The sequence below is a fragment of the Somniosus microcephalus genome, chromosome 6, assembly GCF_052327205.1.
Source record: "Somniosus microcephalus isolate GS21.2 chromosome 6, FLI_Smic_1.0, whole genome shotgun sequence".
In the NCBI taxonomy this organism is placed as follows: domain Eukaryota; kingdom Metazoa; phylum Chordata; class Chondrichthyes; order Squaliformes; family Somniosidae; genus Somniosus; species Somniosus microcephalus.
Window position 1 is genome coordinate 6,949,134 of NC_140992.1, and position 23,213 is coordinate 6,972,346.

The window sequence follows — 23,213 nt, forward strand, 5'->3', positions numbered from 1 at the left end:
CTGGTGACAGGACTAGTGGAGACAAAAGACGGCTCAGATTAGGTGTGAAATGCGCTGGCAGAATGGGAGACAGCTGTCATGTGGGAGAGGAAAAAAAGGGGAAGGGCCAAAACAAAGGTGTGGATAAAAAATATATATATAAAAATGTACTGGGGGCCGAGGTTATGATCTGAAATTGTTGAACTCTATATCGAGTCCGGTAAGACTGTAAAGTGCCTAATCGGAAGATGAGGTGCTGTTGCTCGAGCTTACGCTGAGCTTCCGTGGAACAATGCAAGAGCCCGAGTACGGTGAGGTCTGAGTGGGAATGGGGCGGTGAATTAAAATGACAGGTGACCGGAAGCTCGGGGTCATCCTCACGGACTGAACGGAGGTGTTCTGCAAAGCGCAAACCTCGGCCCCCATTACATTTTTACTTATATTTTTTATCCACACCTTTGTTTTGGCCCCCCCCCTTTTTCTCTCTCCCACATGGCAGCTGTCTCTCATTCTGCCTGCGCATTTCACACCTAATCTAGAGCCGTCTTTTGTCTCCACTAGTCCGATCACCATCTCGTCTGGTTTTGAATACATCTTAATGTCTCTTCACTTCTCTTTTGTTCTTTCATCCCCATTTCCCAGCCCCCAAACTGGCCTTTTAATCGGTTTCATTTCCTGTGTTTTTTCAGTCTTGACAAAGAGTTTCAACCTGAAACGTTGACTCTATTTCTCACTCCACGGATGTTGCCTGGCCTGCGGAGTTTTTTCAGCATTTTCTGTTGTTATTTCGGATTTCCAGCATCTGCAGTATTTTGCTATCGGTTATGCCTTTATGTTTGACTGGTTTTGAGATTCTATTCACATATGGTAGGGTGTCTTCCTGGTGCTGGAATGCACGATCCACTGATTCGGTTCAGGTTTCATTCTGGGCTTTGCTGTCCACTCAGTTCAGCCTGATGAAAACAAGAGAATTTCAGGCTTTGGCAGTGCAATGACCAAATGTTAACACATTATCAAATTTTTAAATTCAAGAGCAGGAGACAGAGGGGTGGATGAGGAGCTCCAGGTGTCCAATTTCCTGCCATTATTGCATTGGATCTGTAATTTTGGGGACTTACACAAGATATTTTCCTCAGGTTCAGCATTAGAGACCACCCGAGAGTATTGACGCCCTACGACCCAGAGTGCGTCTTTACTTGGGGAGTCTAACAGAGAACTCTTGTTGCTATACTCTAGCTTATTGGATATAGCTTATTGGATATATCACATGCCACCATACAGTTCCCTCAACTTTGGAAAAACAAGGAAAAAAACACCATCAGGCGGTGGCTTAGGCAATAAACTAGTTAGTATTGAACAGGAGGAGACAAGTGAACAATAGTAAATATAACTAGTAGATTTACTCGCCGAGAAGTTTGCCTTTCACAACATGTCAGTCAGATCAGTGTGGAATAGTGGGGAATCCCTAGTGCGATGCTGCTGTGATGTCAACAAGCTGTCTAAGCAGCCAATCACAATGCAGAATTCTCACAGACAGCGAACCAGGAAGTGAAGAAATTGCTTTTATTCAGACTTTTAAAAAATGTTGCAGAGAGCAAAAGAAAGATTAGGGCTCTCACATGGGGAAATGGTAAACCTGAAATAAAGATGAACAAACTTTTAAAAATTGTAATATTTTTTTTTTTTTTTTAAGGTTTCTTAAAAATTGTAATTTTCATTATTATGGAGAAATTTGACACGCCACAAAATTTAAATTAGTTTTTCAGGGCTGTAATGTTTGTTTAGCAGTCAATACGCTGTTAAAACCCCAGTTACACCTATTACAACATGGCCTAAAATTTAATGAGGTATTTAACAGCGATATTACTGCGGAAAAGCTTGTGTCAGTTTCACTGATTTCCCGGATTACACCGATTGCCAGCTATGCAAGGGGGTGGGCATCCACAGCGCAGTCAGCATCAGGGCAGTGAATGACTGACCGCAACTGATTTCCACGTTAGGATGCGCGTGCGCTACACCCTGAACTTGCAGTCAGTTTCAGAGGGGTAATAACGCTGTTTGTTCGCTGTTATTACCCAACACAAAGTCTGGGCCATAATATTTTTGAAGTGACCTTTTGCACACTAGACCATCATGCATATTCACTGCAACTTGAGGCAACAGCCTCAATTTACCTAACATTTAAAGTGACTGCCAGACTCCTGTGCAGAGATGATTAAAATGCATATATTTTATTATAGAAATGTGACCACAACCCCCTCTTCACAACAGATACCAATAATAAAGGAATATTCGCCATGGAGAATGCATGTTAGAAAGTTAGATTATGTGGATTTGGAAGGTCTTCCTGATCCATGAAATTAAGTTTATGCTCCACATACATTAGCAGAAACCTGTTGTCCACAAGAGGGAAAAAGCCACAGGCAATGTTCCTTTAAGAACTTAGCTTACAGTTGCCTCTCAAGAGTTACATGATTACCCCCATCCTTGGTCCTAAATAAATTGAAGTCTCCCCCTCTCCCGTGGATTGGCCATGCACCAATCTAGCAGACAGGACAAGCCTCTACAAAAGGTACTTTTACCTGCCCGTTGTATTTGCCCTAATACAACCTTGTGTTCAAATCCTTCCATGGCCTTGCCCCCTCCCATCCCTCTAACCTCCCACAACTCTCTGAAATCTCTGCGCTCCTCCAATCCTGGCCTCGTGTGCATCATCAATTTTCATCGCTCCACCATTGGCGGCCGTGTCTTCCGCTGCCAAGGCCCTAAGCACTGGAATTCCTTCCCTAAACCTCTCCTCCTTTAAGACGCTCCTTAAAACCTACCTCTTTCACCAAGTTTTTGGTCACCAGTCCTAATATCTCTTTATATGTTGCTCAGAGTCCAATTGTGTCTGATTACGCTCCTGTGAAGCGCCTTGCGACGTTTTCATTATGTTAAAGGCGCTGTATAAATGCAAGTTGTTGTTGGTGACATTTCTTTCCAACTCTTACAGACAAAGGAAGTCCGATTTAAAATGCTCAAAGCACACTGGAAAGAGGAGTCAGAGGATAAACTACATAAACCATACTGGAGGCAGGCAGTATTCAGCTCAGCTTCAGTTTATCCTCCAAATACACTGAAACTTTCGATGGTAGTTCCAGTTCAGTTTGTTCAACAAAAAAACTGTACGTGAATTGTTGCCAACACAGAGTCACATGCTTCCACAATGAGTGACTCAATAGTGGAAAATGAGATGCCTCCACCTGCTTATTTACCAACTCAATTGGAATTGTGTGGTTCACATGCTCCTGCACGGACTTATACCTCCATAAAAAGCAGATTCAATAGTAACTTTCAAAAGGGAAATGGATATATACTTAAAAAGGAAAAATGTACAGGGCTATGGGGAAAGGGCAGGGAAGTGGGACTAATTGGATAGCTCTTTCAGAGAGACGGCAGAGGTACGGTGGGCCTAATGGCCTTCCTCTGTGCTCTATGATTCTAGGATAAGGAGATGGAATCAGGGCCACATTGACAATCTCTACATGTGCTTTTGTTCTATGCCAATTGAATCAACTGTTAACTCAAAGATCTGCCTGGAACATGCAGTGGCAGTCCCTAGGTCAGATATTCCTGTATCAGGGGTTTTCACACTGTACAACGAGCCACTTGGAGCAACGTTTGAAGGATCCAAAATTAACAAATGCCCTTGAATCAATCATTCAACTCGGGCAGATGCTGTAACGCAGCAGTGGGTTCCAAACCTCCTTTGGTCCCTGCCGACAGCTTAAGGCAAAGGCCAGAGGAAAAGTTGCTGCTAATTCGGAGAAGAGCCTGCTGTTTTCTCATCATGTAGCCTGCCTTGACTGGCATTCTTGAAACAGATTGCTCCTGTAACACATGAGGCCCTCATAGTTTGAGAAAGACCATCTCTAATCTAAAGCAATTGGCAGATTTTGACTGGAAGCCTAATTATAAATCTGAAGTTCTGTGCCGCCATACTGTTCCAAAGAGGAAATAGAGTCACGTCCACTTTTCAGTCACCTACACTCGAATGGTCTATCAACACTGCACAACCACTTCCTGAAGCAGTTCTCCAGCATCCAGTCCCACTGCCACCTCGGTTAATAGAGGGTCAATGACCTTTCTTGCATTCTTATGAAACTGCCCCACTTACACTGGCAGTTGTTTCTATAAATGCAAGTTGAATTTCATTAACTTGCCTGACTCAGTCACCTCTTCACAAATATAGTAAATTTGTGGTACGTGCAAATTGTTTTTACCTGGGCCGTTTCAGCCATGGTGAAGTCCAGCTGCTGCTTTCTCCGAACTTCCTCTTGTGTTAGTGTACCCCCTAAAAAATAATCAAAATTCCACTTACAAGTAATAACAAAATTGGCTAAGTGACAGGAAACAGAGAGTAGTGGTGAACGGTTGTTTCTCGGACTTCAGGAAGGTATACAATGGTGTTCCCCAGGGGTCGGTTCTAGGACCACTGCTTTTCTTCATATATGTTAATGACTTGGACTTGGACGCACAGGGCACAATTTCAAATTTTGCAGATGACACAAAACTTGGAAGTATAGTGAACAGTGAGGAGGATAGTGATAGACTTCAAGAGGACATAGACAGGCTGGTGGAATGGGCGGACACGTGGCGGATGAAATTTAATGCTGAAAAGTGCAAAGTGATACATTTTGGTAGGAAGAATGAGGAGAGACAATATAAACTAAAGGGTACAATCCTAAAGGGGGTGCATGAACAGAGAGGCCTGGGGGTATATGCACACAAATCGTTGAAGGTGGCAAGGCAGGTTGAGAAAGCAGTTAAAAAAGCTTACGGGATCCTGGGCTTCATAAATAGAGGCATAGAGTACAAAAGCAAGGAAGTTATGATGAACCTTTATAAAACACTGGTTCGGCCTCAACTGGAGTATTGTGTCCAATTCTGGGCACCGCACTTTAGGAAGGATGTGAAGGCCTTAGAGAGGGTGCAGAAAAGATTTACAAGAATGATTCCAGGGATGGGGACTTAAGTTACATGGATAGACTGGAGAAGCTGGGGTTGTTCTCCTTAGAACAGAGAAGGTTGAGAGGAGGTTTGATTACACAGGATATACGGCACAGAAACAGGCCATTCAGCCCAACCAGTCCATGCCGGCGTTTATGCTCCACACGAGCCTCCTCCCGTCTTTCCTCATCTAAATCTATCAGCGTAACCCTCTATTCCCTTTTGCCTCATATGCTTGTCTAGCCTCCCCTTAAATGCATCGATACTATTCGCTTCAACCACTCCCTGTGGTAGAGAGTTCCACATTCTCACCACTCTTTGGGTAACGATTTCTTCTGAATTCCCTATTGGATTTCTTGGTGACTATCTTATATTGATGGCCTCTAGTTATGCTCTTCCCCACAAGTGGACACATTCTCTCTGTATCCACACTATCAGAACCTTTCTGATAAGTGGATACAGAGAGGTCACCCCTCAGCCTTCTTTATTCAAGAAAAAAAAGAGCCCCAGCCTGTTCATCCTTTCCCGATATATATACTCTCGTATTTCTGGTATCATCCTTGTAAATCTTCTCAGCACCCTCCCCAGTGCCTCTATATCCTTTTTATAATATGGCGACCAGAACTGTAAGCAGTACTCCAGGTGTGGTCTAACCAAGGTTCGATACAGGTTTAGCATAACTTCCCTACTTTTCAATTCTATACCTCTAGAAATAAACCCTAGTGCTTGGTTTGCTTTTTTATGGCCTTGCTAACCTGTGTCGCAACTTTTAGTGATTTGTGTATTTATACTCCCAGATCCCTTTGGTCCTCTACCCCACCTAGACTCGCACCCTCCAAGTGATAAGTGACCTCCCTATTCTTCCTACCAAAATGTAATCTCACATTTATCTGTGTTGAACTTCATTTGCCAATTATATGCCCATTCTGCAAGTTTATTAATGTCCTCCTGTAACTTGTTGCAGTTCTCCTCAGTATTGACTATCCCCCCAATTTGGTGTCAATCGCAAATTTAGAAATTGTGCTTTTGATTCCCAAGTCAAAATCGTTAATGTAAATTGTGAACAGCAGTGGTCCCAGCACTGATCCTTGTGGAACACCACTACCCACCTTCTGCCACTGTGAATAGCTACTCTTTACTCCTACTCTCTGCTTTCTGTCCTGAAGCCAGCTAGCAATCCATTCTGCTACTTGTCCCCTGACTCCGCATTCTCTGACCTTTTTCATCAGTCTATTATGGGGTACCTTATCGAAAGCCTTTTGAAAATTCGGATAAATTACATCTACTGCATTACCCTTATCTACTCTCTCTGTTACCTCTTCAAAAAATTCAATAAGGTTGGTCAAGCAAGACTTTCCCTTTTGAAATCCATGCTGACTATTCATTGTTATATTTTTGTTTTCTAGATGTTCTTCTATTTTCTCCTTTAGTAGGGATCCCATTATTTTTCCTACCACCGATGTTAAGCCGATTGGTCTATAATTCCCTGGACATGTTCTATTCCCCCTTCTTAAATATCGATATTACATTAGCTATCCGCCAGTCCTCTGGCACTATATGTGTAGTAATGCCTCTGCTATCTCTTCTCTAGATTCTTTTAAAATGCGTGGATGCAATCCATCTCGACCAGGGGTTTTATCCTTTTTGAATTTGATTGGTTTATTTAATATATCCTCTTTATTTTAAATGCACTTATCTCAATACTGATCTCATCATCCAATGTCATGTCCACCTGTTCTATCTCCCTGGTAAATACTGAAACAAAATAATTATTTAATATTTCTGTCATCTCTATCGTTACCTGTGGTATTATCCTGACTATCCCTTAATAGCCCTATTCCCATTTCAACCTTCCTTTTTTTATTGATGTGCCTATAAAATGTTACTATTTTGTTTTATGTTCCTTGATAATTTAATTTCATAGTTCCATGATAGAGGTGTTCAAAATCATGAGGGGTCTAGACAGAGTAGATAGAGAGAAACTGTTCCCATTGGCAGATGGGCCGAGAATCAGAGGACACAGATTTAAGGTGATTGTCAGAAGAACCAAAGGCGACATGAGAGAAAACATTTTAAGCAGTGAGTTGTTGTGAGCTGTAATGCACTGCACGAGGGGGTGGTTGAGGCAGATTCAATCATGGCTTTCAAAAGGGATTTGGATAGCTACCTGAAGAAACAGGGAAAGGGCAGGGGTGTGGGACTAGCTGAAGTGCTCTTGCAGAGAGCCAGCATGGGCTCGACAGGCTGAATGGCCTCCTTCTGTGCTGTAACCATTTTATGATCCTATGACCCCTTATCCTGAGACTATGCTCCCTAGTTCTAGACTCTCCAGCCAGGGGAAACAACCTCTCAGCATCTACCCTGTCAATCCCCCATAGAATCCTATACGCTTCAATGCAATCACCTCTCATTCTTCTAAACTCCAGAGAATATAGGCCCAATCTACTCAATTTCTCATACATGCTTAATTCAGCCATGTTAAGAAATTGTGCACATCTTCAGATTTTGTTCCACCCAAGTATTAAAACCAATTTATTTTAAGATGAGTATGATGTCATATTGGTTACGTTATTGGACGAGCAATCCAGAGGCCTGGACTAATAATCCAGGGACGCGAGTTCAAATCCCACCATGGCAGTTTCTGAATTTGAATTCAGTTTTTAAAAAAAACCTGAATTAATCTGGAATAAAAAGCTGGTATCAGTAAAAGTGACCATGAAGCTGTTGGATTGCTGTAAAAACCCCACTGGTTCACTAACTGCGTCCTTACCCAGTTTGATCCGACACCAATTAATTCCCCTCTGAAATGGCCTAGCAAGCCATATAAAACCACTACAGGAAAGGCACCACATGGACTGCAGCAGTTCAAGGCGGCTCACCGCTAAGCCTTGCCAGCGACACCCAAGAATTTTTTTTGTTAAATTACTGGATACGTTTTCTTGAAAGGATGAAAACAAACTTTAGAATATACAACGTTGCAGTTAAAAATTCAGACACTTTGAGAATTAAATGTATTTTGGCTCAGTTTTTATAATCAGACTTGCAGTGATAATGTTTCACTCACCAACAGCGCTTGGAGTGATAGAAACGTGTCCAACATTCCGACGTTTCAGCTTTTCCAACGCAGCCAACTCTGCAGCTGCTTCTAAATGGAAGTCGAGTAAAACGTGTTAGATGGCAGTATAAATGCTCGAGCTCACACTCCATGGTGTCCTCGTCTTTTAGATTTCCCAGTCACCTTTAGTTCAATTCCAAAGACATCCTGCATTAAGGGGGAATCAGTGGATGTAGTGTATTTGGATTTTCAAGAGGTTATTACACAAAACTAGAGATCATGGGATTGGGGGTAATATATCAGAATGGATTGAGGATTGGTTAACGGACAGAAAATGGAGAGTAGGAATAAACGGGTCATTTTCAGGTTGGCAGGCTGTAACTAGTGGAGTACCGCAAGGATCAGTGCTTGGGCCTCAGCTATATTAATGACTTAGATGAGGGGACCAAGTGCAATGTATCCAAAGCTAGGTAGAAAAGTAAGCTGTGAAAAGGATGCAAAGAGGCTGCAAAGGGATATAGACAGGTTAAGTGAGTGAGCAAGGACATGACAGATGGAATATAATGTGGAGAACAGTAAAGTTATCCACTTTGGTAGGAAAAATAGAAAAGCAAAATATATTTTTTTTTAAATGGTGAGAGATTGGGAAGTGTTTGTATTCAGAGGGACCTGGGTATCCATGTATACAAATCACAGAAAGTGAACATGCAGGTACAGCAAGCATTTAGGAAAGCAAATGGTATGTTGGCCTTTATTACAAAAGGATTGGATACAAGAGTAAATATGTTTTGCTACAATTATACAGGGCCTTGGTGAGACCACACCTGGAGTAGTGTGTACATTTCTGGTCTCCTTACCTAAGGAAGGATATACTTGCCCTATTGGGAGTGCAACCAAGGTTCACTAGATTGATTCTTGGGATGAGGGGATTCTCCTATAGGGAGAGATTGAGTAGACTAGGCCTATATTTCCTAGAGTTTAGAAGAATGAGAGGTGATCTCATTGAAACATATAAAATTCTTAAAGGGCTCGACAGGGTAGATGCTGGGAGGATGTTTCCCCTGGCTGGGGAGTCTAGAACTAGGGGTCACAGTCTCAGGATAAGGGAGTGGCCATTTAAGACTGAGATGAGGAGAAATTTCTTCACTCAAAGGGCTGTGAATCTTTGGAATTCTCTACACCAGAGGCCTGTGGATGCTCAGTCGTTGAGTATATTCAAGACAGCAATCGATAAGATTTTTGGATATTAAGGGAATCAAGGAATATGAGGATAGTGCAGGTAAGTGGAGATGAGGTAGAAGAACAGCCATGATCTTATTGAATGGCAGAGCAGGCTCGAGGGGCCGAATGGCCGACTCCTGCTCCTATTTCTTATGTTCTTACGTTCACCTAAAAGTTCAAATGCTCGATACATAGAGCAAACAAATGAGGTTTCCATTAACTCTGAAAAGAGCAGCACTGCTTCCCTTACATTGCTAGTTTGCCACTGATGGTGGAGCTGCCACTAACAGTAAGCCAGCATCAGAATGTACAGATCTCAAGACATCTCTTCCTTCAAGACATTGGTGTGTTCTACCTCGACAGAACTTACTCCATATGTATGTTGCTGGAATGCTGTCAGTGGCAGTTCCACCACCCCAAGGCAAAGTAAACAACATTTACCTGTACTATAGCATTTTCTGTGCTTGACTTACCCAGGGTTTTCCATCAGAGGCCTATGCAAGAAGAAGCCTGAGATTTTAGTTCATGCATCTTCCCTGAAGTATCACTTTCAGCCAAAGAGACTCAACCAGGCAGCAAGTTACAGTTACCATCACGCACCCGTATTTACAACTTCTACAGATGGTTGACAGCAAAACTGGCCATTCACAGCGTGCACCTGGCCTTGCTGTTGGTAAGCCATGGCCTATCCAATTCAAAAAAAAAAAAAAAAATTTAAGACAAAAATTAACTGGAGTTTTTTTGTATGAAATCAAGAAAAAAGTAGGTATGAACTCCAAATTTTTGTGAGGTATCTTTGAAAGCAAAAACATGCATATTATATATTAGCTGAACACCTGCAAGTTGAGCAAGTACAAGAACACCTTAAACACAAATACACACAATGAGAAAACTGGCCAACAGGGAACAATCTGGTATTTTGCCATGTAGTCCAATTGTTACACTAACTGCATTTAATTTCTTTAAGTTTTTTTTTAAAAAGAAAAGGGATTTGAACATATGACCTAGGCTGGCACTCCAGAGCAGTACTGAGGGAACGCTGCACTGTCGGAGGTGCCGTCTTTCGGATGACACAATAAACCGAGGCCCCGTCTGCTCTCTCAGGTGGACAAAGATCCCATCGCACTATTCGAAGAGGAGCAGGGGAGTTCTCCCTGGGTCCTCGCCAACACATACCGCTCAATCAACACTGATCTGATCATTTATTTCATTGCTCTTTGTGGGAGCTTGCTCTCGGCATTCCTGTATTACAACAGCGACCACACTTCAGTACCTTGTTGGCTATGAAGGTCTTTGGGGAGTCTGGAGGTCCCGAAAGCTGCTATGTAAATCCAAGTTCTCTTTTTTTATGTAACTCAGACAAGCATTGTTCACTTAAAAGCCAACAATCTCTTGATTTATTATTCAAGTTTGGAGGGAGATTCTAAATATTTAAATATAATCTTTTGGTAAACACCAAGTACACCTGCAGAGCAATTTAGTGAAGAAACAAAGATGTAAATTAGCTTAATCTTTTATTATATACATTGTTGGTCTTCACCATGCTAAAACAAAACATTTCTAAAACAGATGGATAATTAAGGTTAATAGCTGCTCCCTATAATGACATGCAGAGATGTATTTATTTAGACAAGCGTTGTATGTGAGGGGAACAAATTTACCGACCGACAAAAGTAGATAAATAAACTATTTATTTTCCAAGAATGAATCAAAACACAATGCCTGGGGAGATCTCTTAGAAAGTACTTTACAAAGTCTTGTACTGTGAATGTGCTCCCTTCCTTCATTGCTATACCCCAACACACCCAGTCCTTTTGCAGAAGCATAAACTAGACTCACCATGAATAGAGCCAGAATTTTAGACCACTGCAATAATTAGGCAGCACTTTAAACAGAGCCTAGGCTTACCGTTTCCAGAGATTCAAAGTAGACAATACAACTAATTGGACAATGCCACTCATGTATTCCCCACAGCAATAGACAAACAGAAGGGAATCACTCTAGCTAGCTCTCTCTCACTTCCTAGCGACCAGTTACTCAACATCCAGGAACCAGCTGATATCTTGTTCTCAGCGAGGAATTTAATATATGCCACAAACTAAACTAGCCAGGCAGAGAACTGAATTCATAAACAGAGGGCAAAAAAGTAAAATCTTCTCAAGAAAACAACACACTTACTTTTCTGTAAGTCACTCCTCTTCTTCTGGTCTGGTACAGTTACAGAATATGCACCATAACTGGAAAAAACCCAAGTGGAATTATTCAGGATTAGAAAGGCTAAACTATTTTGACTATTAAAAAAGTGACGATTGATCTAAACCATTGCTGAAGTTACAATAACTATTGACATCACAGCCGGCCCTACATTGCACTATTGACACCCCACAATTTAGGGTTTGGGATCAGTATTAGGGTCACCAGTTTAGTAATAGAAATTGTGGTTAGAGGTTAGTGTTGGAAACCACCATTAGGAGAGCTGGAGAGTTCTCCCCGGTGTCCTGGTCAATATTTATCCCTCAATCAACGACACTAAAACAGATTATCTGGTCATTATCACATTTTTTTTTCTCCCCATTTATTCACGGGATGTGGGCATCGCTGGCAAGCCCAGAATTTATTGCCCATCCCCAATTGCCCCTCGAGAAGATGATGTGCCACCTTCTTGAACCGTTGCAGTCCGTGTGGTGAAGGTACTCCCACAGTGCTGTTAGGTAGGGAGTTCCAGGATTTTGACCCAGCAACGATGAAGTAACAATATATTTCCAAGTCAGGATGGTGTATAACTTGGACCCCTTGCAGGTGATGGTGTTCCCATGCATCTGCTGCCCTTGTCCTTCTAGGTGGTAGAAGTCACGGGTTTGAAAGGTGCTGCCGAAGAATCCTTGGCGAGTTGCTGCAATGCATCTTGTAGATGGTACACACTGCAGCCACGGTGCGCCGGTGGTGGAGGGAGTGAATGTTTAAGGTGGTGGATGGGGTGTCAATCAAGCAGGCTGCTTAGTCCTGGATGGTGTCGAGCTTTTTGAGTGTTGTTGGAGCTGCACTCATCCAGGCAAGTGGAGAGTGTTCCATCACACTCCTTACTTGTGCCTTGTAGATGGTGGAAAGGCTTTGGGGAGTCAGGAGATCAGACACCCACTGCAGAATACCTAGCCTCTGACCTGCTCTTGTAGCCACAGTATTTATGTGGCTGGTCAGTTAAGTTTCTGGTCAATGGTGACCCCCCAGGATGTTGACGGGGTGGGATTCGGCGATGGTAATGCCGTTGAAGGTCAAGGGGCGGTGGTTAGACTCTCACTTGTTGGAGATAGTCATTGCCTGGCACTTGTCTGGCGCGAACGTTACTTGCCACGTATCAGCCCAAGCATGAATATCGTCCAGGTTTTGCTGCATGCGGGCATGGACTGCTTCATTATCTGAGGAGTTGTGAATGGAAGTGAACACCGTGCAATCATCAGCAAACATCCCCACTTCTGACCTAATGTCGGAGGGAAGGTCATTGATAAAGCAGCTGAAGATGGTTGGGCCGAGGACACTGCCCTGAGGAACTCCTGCAGCGATGTCCTGGGTCTGAGATGACTGACCTTCAACCACCACGACCATCTTCCTTTGTGCTAGGTATGACTCCAGTTTGTGTTTGTGGGAGCTTGCTGTGCACAACTTGGCTGCCGTGTTTCGCACATTACAACAGTGACTACATTTCAGAAAATACTTCATTGGCTGTAAAGAACTTTGGGAGGTCACGAAAGCCGCTATAAATGCAAATTGTTTAATTCTTTATTATAAAATGCCCACAATTTTAAAATTCCATGATACCTCCTTCTGCAGCAAAAAAAATCATAGAAATTTACAGCAAGGAGGCCATTCAGCCCATCGTGTCTGTGCTCCTGTTTTGTCAGATTAACTAAAAGACGAAAGCAGCTCATACATGAGCTCTGAACGCAGCTACAATTTGAAGTCTTGGGACATCTTGCTACATTAAAAGGAGGCACTTTATAAACTTGTTGTCTCACAGGAACAAGAAATTTCTGCTCGAACCACAGATTTCTTACCTGTGCGTTGTTTTTTGGGCTGACTTCTGTGGAGTGGCTTTTTGATTGGTAGCAGCGTATCTCTGCAGCGTTGTACAACTTCCCCTGCCTGCAGCTTTACCCGCACCTGTACGTGTACCTGTACTCATACCCTTACCTGTACCTATACCCTTACCTGTATTTATACCTGTATCTTTACCTGTACTATTATCTGTAACCTTACCTGTACCTTTAACTGCACTTGTACCTATACCTGTACCATTACCTATAACCTTACCTATACTTGTATTTACACCTGTACATATATTTACACCAGTACTATTACCTATACCCATAACCTTACCTGTACCTTTACCTGCACCTATACCCTTACCTGTACCTTTACCTGTATTTACACCTGTACCTGTACATATATTTACACCACTACTATTAACTATACCCACAACCTTACCTGTACCTTTACCTGTATTTGCACCTATACCCTTACCTGTACCTCCACCTTTATCTGCACCATTCCCTGTACCTGTATTTACATCTGTCCCTGGGGCCCTCCCTGTCCCCTGCCCACCTCCACCCGTTGCTCCGCCCTCATCCTGACACCCTCTCCCCCGAGTTGCCGCGGGCTGAGCCGCCACCCGGACTGTCCTGGCTTTGCTCACAATCGACAAGTCAGACATGTCCGAGGGGGCACAGGCAGCACAAAGTGAATCTTCACCTCTCTGAGGAGACCAGCGGGTACGGCTGTCTGGGAGATGTAGGCGGTCTGGTCACGTGCCTCAGCCTGAGGCCGCCTCCCGGTGACTGTTGGAACTGCAATACCCAGCATTCCCGGCGCCGAACGGATTTCCGGCCAGGAGAAGCTGAGGCGGCGTTACCATAGCAACAGCACAGGCCCTTTAATTCAAGGGCAATATGCTCCCTTTCCAAACACCTAAAAGATTTTTTATTTTAAGCAATTCCAACCGGCCCAAATGTTTATGTATTGTTTCTATTCATAATTTTATTCTCAGGCAGCAGTAAATGTTTACTTCGGCAGCACCTTCCAAACCCACAACCTCATCCACTTAGAAGGAGAAGGGCAGCAGGTGCATGGGAACACACCTCCAAGTTCCCCCCCCAAGTCACACACCATCCTGACTTGGAAATATATCGCCGTTCCTTCATCGTCGCTGGGTCAAAATCCTGGAACTCCTTCCTTAACAGCACTGGGAGCACCTTCACCACACGGACTGCAGTGGTTCAAGAAGGCGGCTCACCACCACCTTCTCAAAGGTAATTAGGGATGGGCAATAAATGCTGGCTTTGCCAGCGATGTCCACATCCCAGGAACGAAAAAAAAACCAATGTCATAATGACCAGATAATCTGTTTTAGTGTCGTTGATTGAGGGATTAATATTGACCAGGACACCGGGGAGAACTCTCCAGCTCTTCTAGTGGTGGTTTCCAATGCTAACCTCTAACTGTAGCGGTACCATCGAGTGTCCCTTACTTATTATACATAAGTCCCTTTAACTTAACGATGTATATATATATAGTTTACCTGTACAGGGCGATGCCCCTTTAAGAACATGACCTAACGCAATGACATCACATCGCGCATCACGTGACTCACCTTAATGCGAGCCGGCCCAACTCGGCCTCCCGCTCCCGCGGCAATCGCCGGCCCAGCTCGGCCTCCCGCTCCCGCGGCAATCGCCGGCCCAGCTCGGCCTCCCGCGGCAATCGCTGGCCCAGCTCGGCCTCCCGCGGCAATCGCTGGCCCAGCTCGGCCTCCCGCTCCCGCGACTTCGGCCGCAACAGCCAGCTCCAGTGCCAGGTAAACGTGATAACGTCATCACGCAATTCACGTGACCGCTCCAAGCGCGGGCAAACGCGATGATGTCACATTTCAAGTCACGTGACACCCCAAGCGCGGGAAAACGCGAGCAACGCGATGACGTCATCGCGCAAACCTCCGGACTGCCTAGTCAGTCCTCGTGGCGTCCCCACTGGGGAAAGACCTGTTCCACGACTCTCCTGCATCGTTCTACGTTGTTTGCTGTATTTCATCTAATTCAACATTAAAATCCTGTTGGCTGTTCTTCCGAGTCAAGCTCCGTTATTTGTTAGGAATACACCTATTCCTACATTGGTGATCCACCGACGTGAGGACGGGAATTCATCAAAACCTACAATTGGTGACCCCGTCTCCGTGAACGTTTTTCACGGGCGATGCGCTCAGCCTGAACCCCGTCTCTGTGAATGATTTCACAGAGGAAGAGCACGGCGAACAACATCCGACAAGCAACAACCGACGAACACCAATTCCTACATTGGCAACCCCGTCTTTGCGAACGTAATCGCAAAGGAAGCGCAGCCTGGAGGTGATCCCGTTTTTCACGAACGAAACGCAGCCGGACCCCGATTTTTGTGAACGATTTTCACAAAAGAAGCACGCCATGGAAGCATCAGCCGTTTCACTGTCGCTACCGCAATTCAGGGAGCAGCAACCGCCCTTGTGCTTTCTTCAGGTAGAAGCCCCATTCGCCAAGAACATCGATGCGGCGCAGACCAACGAGGTCTCCGTATTCGTCAGCTCTACCGCCTTACGGATCGTCCGCCTCCACGACATCTCCCAACGCAACAGCAAGTATGCGTCCCTCCAAGCGCGGGTTCCGCAGGTTTTCGGGCCCACAAGATCGGAGCGCGTCCCCGCAGAGATGCCACGAGGACTCGCTCCTCACGAACCACGAGGCCGCACTCGCGACCCACGAGGACCCATCGCTCGCGAAACACGACGTCCCATCCCTCGCAAACCACGAGGACCCATCCCTCGTGAAACACGAAGACTCATTCCCCGCCGATGACGCACCAGCCCATCAGCCTGCTGGTTGTGTTTTCTACCACGCTTTTCGGCGCGAAAGCGAAGCGTTGCCGCCCTCTCGGCAGTTTTTCCCCTAAATCAGCAACAACTGGAAGCGTTGCCGCCCTCTCTACAGTGTTCCCCTCAACAAGCGCGAACCTCTACTGACGCTGCAAACATCGACGACGGGTCCAACGGGCATCCCGCGGCCGCGATCAGCCACGCGAAAGTTGCTGTCATCACCGATCAACGCAGCAACGGTTCACTCTCTTTTGTGTTACCGTCGTAGCACTACGGCACGCACCGTTCCGTGCGTCCCAAACTGCCGAAGAGTCCGCTCACCTGTCGGCGAGTTCACCAACCTCGCCCGCCAAGTCCTCCTGGATCGCCCGTACGGCGTTCCTGCAGATTCCGTCAGACTGGGGACATTTTCCAACAAAAACAGAGCCATGGTCCGCGTCTGCCCAACCTGCCCGTCACTATGACGCAGCCTGCTGTTTCGCCCTGGCGCCCGCTTCGAACCACGGGCTGCAGAGGTCACGCGTCTCCACTGTCCTTCGCATGGCTGAATACGTTTTATTCGCCATGACGCCGTGGTCCTTCGCACGGCTGGATACGTATTATTTGCCACGACGCACGCAAGGATCCGCTCACGACCAGCACCTTTCGACCTCGCCCGCCAAGTCCAGACAGCATGACCGCCGAGACCACCGACCACCCATCGTCGTTGCAGCACACCAGTTACGGTCCGCCTGACCACCAGCCACCCAACAGTCTCCGTCTCGAGACTGCGGGAGTCGTTCGGACAGGCTCGTCAGGCTACCTCACCTTTTGTCGTTCATTAAAGCGAATTCTGGGGGGGCGCATGTAGCAGTACCACCGAGTGTCTCTTACTTATTATACATAATTCCCTTTAACTTAACGATGTATAGTTTGCCTGTACGGGGCGTTGCCCCTTTAAGAACGCGACCTAACGCAATGACGTCACGTCGTGCATCACGTGACTCACCTTAACGCGAGCCGGCCCAGCTCGGCCTCCCGCTCCCACGGCAATCGCCGGCCCAGCTCGGCCTCCCGCTCCCGCGGCAATCGCCGGCCCAGCTCAGCCTCCCGCTCCTGCGACTTCGGCCGCAACGGCCAGCTCCAGTGCCGGGTAAACGTGATAACATCATCACGCAATTCACGTGACCGCCCCAAGCGCGGGCAAACGCGATGACGTCACGTCGCAAGTCACGTGACGCCCCAAGCGCGGGAAAACGCGAGCAACGCGATGACGTCATGACGCAAACGCGATGACGTCATCGCGCAAACTTCCGGACTGCCTAGTCAGTCCTCGTGGCGTCCCCACTGGGGAAAAACCTGTTCCACGACTCTCCTGCATCGTTCTACGTTGTTTGCTGTACTTCATCTAATTCAACATTAAAATCCTGTTGGTTGTTCTTCCGAGTCAAGCTCCGTTATTTGTTAGGAATACACCTATTCCTACATAACCACAATTTCTATTCCTAAACTGGTGACCCTAATAGTAATCCCAAACCCTAAATCATGGGGTGTCAATAGTGCAATGCAGGGCCGGCTGTGATGTCAATAGTTATTGTAATGTCAGCAATGAACGAATAAAAAAAATCAGACTTAAGCAGAAATACTTTCAAAAGGTTAAAAGAAAACAATTCTCAAGTGACTAGGCGTTAGGTATCATGCTCAGCCTAAGATTATGAAAGCTGCTTTCAGAGCTGCCAAAAGGCCACAGTGGAAAAGAAGCTTATAAGAACATAAGAAATAGGAGCAGGAATAAGCCATACGGCCCCTCGAGCCTGTTCCGTCATTCAATAAGATCATGGCTGATCTTGGGCTCAAAGCCACTTCCCCGCCTGCTCCCCATAACCCTTCACTCCCTTATCTTGCAAAAATGTGTCTATCTCCACCTTAAATGTATTCAATGACCCAGCACCCGTGTTCTAGATTTCCCCACAAGGGGAAACATCCTCTCTGCATCTACCTTGTCGAGCCCCCTCAGTATATCTTATATGTTTCGATAAGATCACCTCTCATTCTTCTAAATTCCAATGAGTATAGGCCCAGCCTGCTCAACCTTTCCTCATAAGTCAACCCCTTCATCTCTGGAATTAACCTAGTGAATCGTCTCTGAACTGCCTCCAATGCAAGTATATCCTTCCTTAAATAAGGAGACCAAAACTGTACGCAGTACTCAAGATATGGTCTCACCAATACCCTGTACAGTTGTAGCAGGACTTCCCTGCTTTTATACTCCAACCCCTTTGAAATAAAGGCCAACATTCCATTAGCCTTTTTGATTACTTGCTGTACCTGCATGCTAACTTTTTGTGTTTCATGCACAAGGATCCCCAGGTTCCTCTGAACTGTAGCATTTTGTAATCTCCATTTAAATAATTTTACTTTTTTATTTTTCCTGCCAAAGTGTATAACCTCGCACTTTCCCACATTATGCTCCATCTGCCAAATGTTTGCCCACTCAATTAGCCTATCTATATCGATAGCAAAATACTGCAGATGTTGGAAATCCGAAATAACAACAGAAAATGCTGGAAAAACTCAGGTGGTCAGGCAACATCCGTGGAGAGAAATTTGAGTTGACGTTTCGGGTTGGACCCTTCTTCAAAACTGGAAAGAAAAGAAACTAGATCGGAGGCAGGGCTGCGATCGGACAAAAGAATAAAAGAAACAAAAGAAGTAAAAGAGATTAGAAGCTAGACGAGATGGTAATAGGCTGGGATTAGGTGTAAAGTGTACTGGCAGGGCAAAAGATAGCTGCCAGGTGTGAGAGAGAAACAAAAGGAAAGGGGGGGGCGGGGAAAAAGGAGTGGAACAATTACGAGAGAAAATGAAATGGGGGCCAAGCTTATGATCTGAAATTGTTGAACTCGATATTGAGTCCGGAAGGCTGCAGGCTGCAGACTGCCTAATCGGAAGATGAGGTGCTGTTCCTCGAGTTTACGTTGAGCTTCCGTGGAACAATACAAGAGGCCAAGGACGGTGAGGTCCGAGTGGGAATGGAGCGGTGAATTAAAATGACAGGCGACCGGAAGCTCGGGGTCACCCTTACGGACTGAACGGAGGTGTTCCGCAAAGCGGTCACCCAATCTGCGTTTGGTCTCCCCAATGTAGAGGAGACCGCATCGTGAGCAGCGAATACAGTATACTAGATTGCGAGAAGTACAAGTAAATCGCTGTTTCACCTGGAAGGGGTGTTTGGGGCCCTGGACAGTGGGAAGGGGGGAGGTATAGAGGCAGGTGTTACATCTCCTCCGCTTGCACGGGAAGGTGCCAGGCGAAGAGGAAGGGCTGTTTGGGGTGATAGAGGAATGGACTAGGGTGTCTCGGAGGGAGCGGTCCCTGCGGAATGCTGAAAGGGGAGGGGAGGGGAAGATACGTTTGGTGGTGGGATCACTTTGGAGGTAGCGGAAATGCCGGAGGATGATCCGTTGAATGTGGAGGCTGGTGGGGTGAAAGGTGAGGACAAGGGGAACCCTATCGTGGTTCCGGGAGGGAGGGGCAGGGGTGAGGGCAGAAGTGCGGGAGATAGAACTGACACGGTCGAGGGCAGTGTCAACCACAGTAGAGGGGAATCCTCGGTTGCGGAAAAAGGAAGACATGTCTGAAGCACTGGTGTGGAAGGTGGCGTCGTCGGAGCAGATACGGCGGAGGTGGAGAAACTGGGAGAATGGAATAGAGTCCTTACAGGAAGCGGGGTGGGAGGAAGTGTAGTCCAGGTAGCTGTGGGAGTCAGTGGGCTTGTAGTAAATATTGGTCGATAACCTATCCCCAGAGATGGAGATGGAGAAGTCGAGGAAGGGAAGGGAAGAGTCCGAGATGGACCATGTGAAGGTGAGGGAAGGGTGGAAATTGGAGGCAAAGTGAATGAAATTGTCAAGTTCGGGGCGAGAGCAGGAAACGGCACCGATACAGTCATCAATGTATCGGAAAAAGAGGTGAGGGAGGGGACCCGAGTAGGACTGGAACAAAGATTGTTCCACATAGCCCACGAAAAGGCAGGCATAGCTAGGACCCATGCGGGTACCCATGGCAACACCTTTGATTTGGAGGAAATGAGTGGAGTTAAAGGAGAAGTTGTTCAATGTGAGAACAAGTTCAGCCAGGTGGAGGAGGGTGGTGGTGGATGGGACTGGTCGGGCCTCTGTTCAAGGAAGAAGCGGAGTGCCCTCAGGCCATCCGGGTGGGGGATGGAGGTGTAGAGGGATTGTACGTCCATGGTGAAAAGGAAGCGGTTGGAGCCAGGAAACTGGAAACTGTTAAAGTGGCGGAGGGCGTCCGAAGAGTCGCGGATGTAGGTGGGAAGAGACTGGACAAGGGGAGAAAAGATATAGAGTCAAGATAGGAAGAGATAAGTTCTGTAGGGCAAGAACAAGCTGAAACGATGGGTCTACCAGGGCAGTCCTGTTTGTGGATCTTGGGAAGGAGGTAGAAGCGGGCTGTGCGGGGTTGGGGAACTATGAGGTTGGTGGCAGCAGGGGGAAGATCTCCAGAGGAGATGAGGTCAGTGATGGTCTTGGAAATGGTGGTTTGATGTTCGGTAGTGGGGTCATGGTCCAGGTGGAGGTAGGAGGAGGTGTCGGAGAGTTGGCGTTCAGCTTCCGCTAGGTAGAGGTCAGTACGCCAAACAACAACAGCACCACCCTTGTCAGCGGGTTTAATGACAATGTCAGGGTTGGATCTAAGAGAATGGAGTGCTGCAAGTTCAGAGGGAGGTAGGTTGGAGTGAGTGAGGGGAGCAGAGAAATGGAGACGGCCGATACATTGATGACTGTATCGGTGCCGTTTCCTGCTCTCGCCCCGAACTTGACAATTTCATTCACTTTGCCTCCAATTTCCACCCTTCCCTCACCTTCACATGGTCTCTTACCCTCTCTAGATCTTTTCATCGCCAACTGCCGCCGTGACATCGGCCGTCTCCATTTCTCTGCTCCCCTCACTCACTCCAACCTACCTCCCTCTGAACTCCCCCCCCCCCCTTTCCTTTTGTTTCTCTCACACCTGGTAGCTATCTTTTGCCCTGCCAGTACACTTTACACCTAATCCCAGCCTATTACCATCTCGTCTAGCTTCTAATCTCTTTTACTTCTTTTGTTTCTTTTATTCTTTTGTCCGATTGCAGCACTGCCTCCGATCTAGTTTCTTTTCTTTCCAGTTTTGAAGACGGGTCCAACCCGAAACGTCAACTCAAATTTCTCTCCACGGATGTTGCCTGACCTGCTGAGTTTTTCCAGCTTTTTCTGTTGTTATTTTAGCCTATCTATATCCCTTTGCAGGTTCTTTGAGTCCTCTGCACAACTTGCTTTCCCACCCATCTTTGTATCACCCGCAAACTTATGACTAACTCCTGCCTTCCAGCCTATCACAGACAGTCCCTTTTGTTCTTTCCTCCCCTCCCCGCTTTCCCTTGCTTAAAAACCTGTTCCATCTCCAACTTTTTCCAGTTCTGACGAAGGGTCATCGACCTGAAACATTAACTCTGTTCCTCGCTCCACAGATGCTGCTTGACCGGCTGAGTATTTCCAGCATTTTGTGTTTTTATTCCATATGAGTATAGAATAATTTTACAAGCCAAGTACTGGAAACCTGGAGAGGGACACGGAGTAGACAAGCAGGGGTGGGGTGGGGTAGTATGAAGGCTGATACCCTCTATTATCCTACAACCCTGTCATCCAAAATCCCGTTAGACCCCATTTCACCCCCTCCCCACAATGATGTCATGTATCGTGCCTCCAATCTTCCCTTTCAACCTACAACTAACAGATGCTCCCCAGTCTAGTCTATCCACCAAACAGCCCTTCTGGCCTCCTATTCTAGCTAACAACATTATCTGATAATGTTGAGAGTGAGAGTTCTCCCCCTCAGCCTCCCTCCTGCTGCATCCCCCACCGCTGCATCCCCCTACCCTCCCTCCCGCTTCCCCATTCCACTCCTCCTGATTCTGGTGGCTAAAGAACCAATATGTTACCTCTTCAGATGCTCTCAGCACCAATGGCTTGGATTACTGCTTCTGTATCCTCGAACTTTCATGACAATGTGATGGGGAGGGGGAGGGAGGTAAGTGAAAGGAGAGACGGAAGAAAAGAGAAAAGGGAGGAGAGGAGAAGTCGCAGAAAAGGGGAAGGTATGAAAGGGGAGGGGAAAGGAAGGAGAAGTGAGAGGAAGGGATGGGGAGAGAAAACAATGGAAAGGGGAAGAGGGATGGGGCGGGGCAGCAGAAAGGCAGGGGAAGGCAAGGGGGAGACTGGGGGTTCGTGGGGAGATCATTTTGGGAGGTGAGAATGATTAATTTCTTTGCTCCCCATGCTGCCCCGAGGCTGCCCTCTCATTATTGCCAGATCCTTGGACCCCCTTCCCAAAGCTGCTTCATGATGGGAGTTATTTATCTTTCCAATTCTGCCGAACTGAAGGAGCCTCTTTAGTGCCACTGGACCCCAGGTTACCATCTGAAGTACTGCCACAGCCATGGCACCTTTTCCCACTGCTGCCCGATCCTAGGAATGCTGCTTCTTGTTCTCCCAGATCCCAGGATCCTCCCAAGTGCTGCTAGACTCAACTGCTCTTGGAATGTTGGGTTGGACGCATGGGGGGGGGGGCGACGGCCGGGGGGCGGCGGCGGGGGGGGGCGGCGGCGGGGGGGCGGCGGGGGGGGGGGGTTCCCATGATGTGACAGCACTGGGGTGGGATCCCGGGATCTGGCAATACAGGAAGGGAGGTTCCAGTGTCTGGCAGCATGGGGACAAGGGGTTAGGGGTCTGACAGCAAGCAAGAGCTGAGCAGAGAATCACTGCTTCCTCCACCGGATGACCCATCGCAACCCATCACTGCTAGACCCCCGAGTCCACGCACCCTCCCCACTCCGCCCCCAGTCTTGCTGATCCCAGATCTACCCTCTCCTCTACTCTGACAGACAGGAACACCTTCCCAAAGCTGCCTCACTTTGGGAGTTATTTAACTTTCCAATTCAACCAGAAGGCAGGAGTCACTCCAGTGCTGCTAGACCCCAGGATCCCATCTCAAGTACTGTCACAGCCAAGGCACCCCTTCCCACTGCTGACA

General features: G+C 46.6%; 1 protein-coding gene across 1 annotated transcript; it reads right to left on the reverse strand.

The window, feature by feature from the left end:
• Positions 1 to 732: 732 nt before the first annotated feature.
• Positions 733 to 14,016, reverse strand: LOC147115410 (uncharacterized). The gene is made up of 5 exons (XM_085989659.1): positions 13,300 to 14,016; positions 11,426 to 11,484; positions 8,036 to 8,116; positions 4,245 to 4,315; positions 733 to 932 (listed from the first exon to the last, which is right to left on the reverse strand). Exons 1-5 carry the CDS (start codon positions 13,953 to 13,955, stop codon positions 900 to 902), a joined length of 900 nt encoding a protein of 299 aa, XP_085845785.1. The 5' UTR covers positions 13,956 to 14,016; the 3' UTR covers positions 733 to 899.
• Positions 14,017 to 23,213: the final 9,197 nt, after the last annotated feature.

Bases quoted from the DNA above. Each gene is read 5' to 3' on its own strand.
- LOC147115410 (XM_085989659.1), bottom strand. From the start codon at position 13,955: ATGTCTGACTTGTCGATTGTGAGCAAAGCCAGGACAGTCCGGGTGGCG. The intron at 11,485-13,299 runs GTAAGAAATCTG...GGTTTTTTCCAG, and splicing joins GCCCAAAAAACAACGCACAG to TTATGGTGCATATTCTGTAA. The intron at 8,117-11,425 runs GTAAGTGTGTTG...ACTTCCATTTAG, and splicing joins GAGGAGTGACTTACAGAAAA to AAGCAGCTGCAGAGTTGGCT.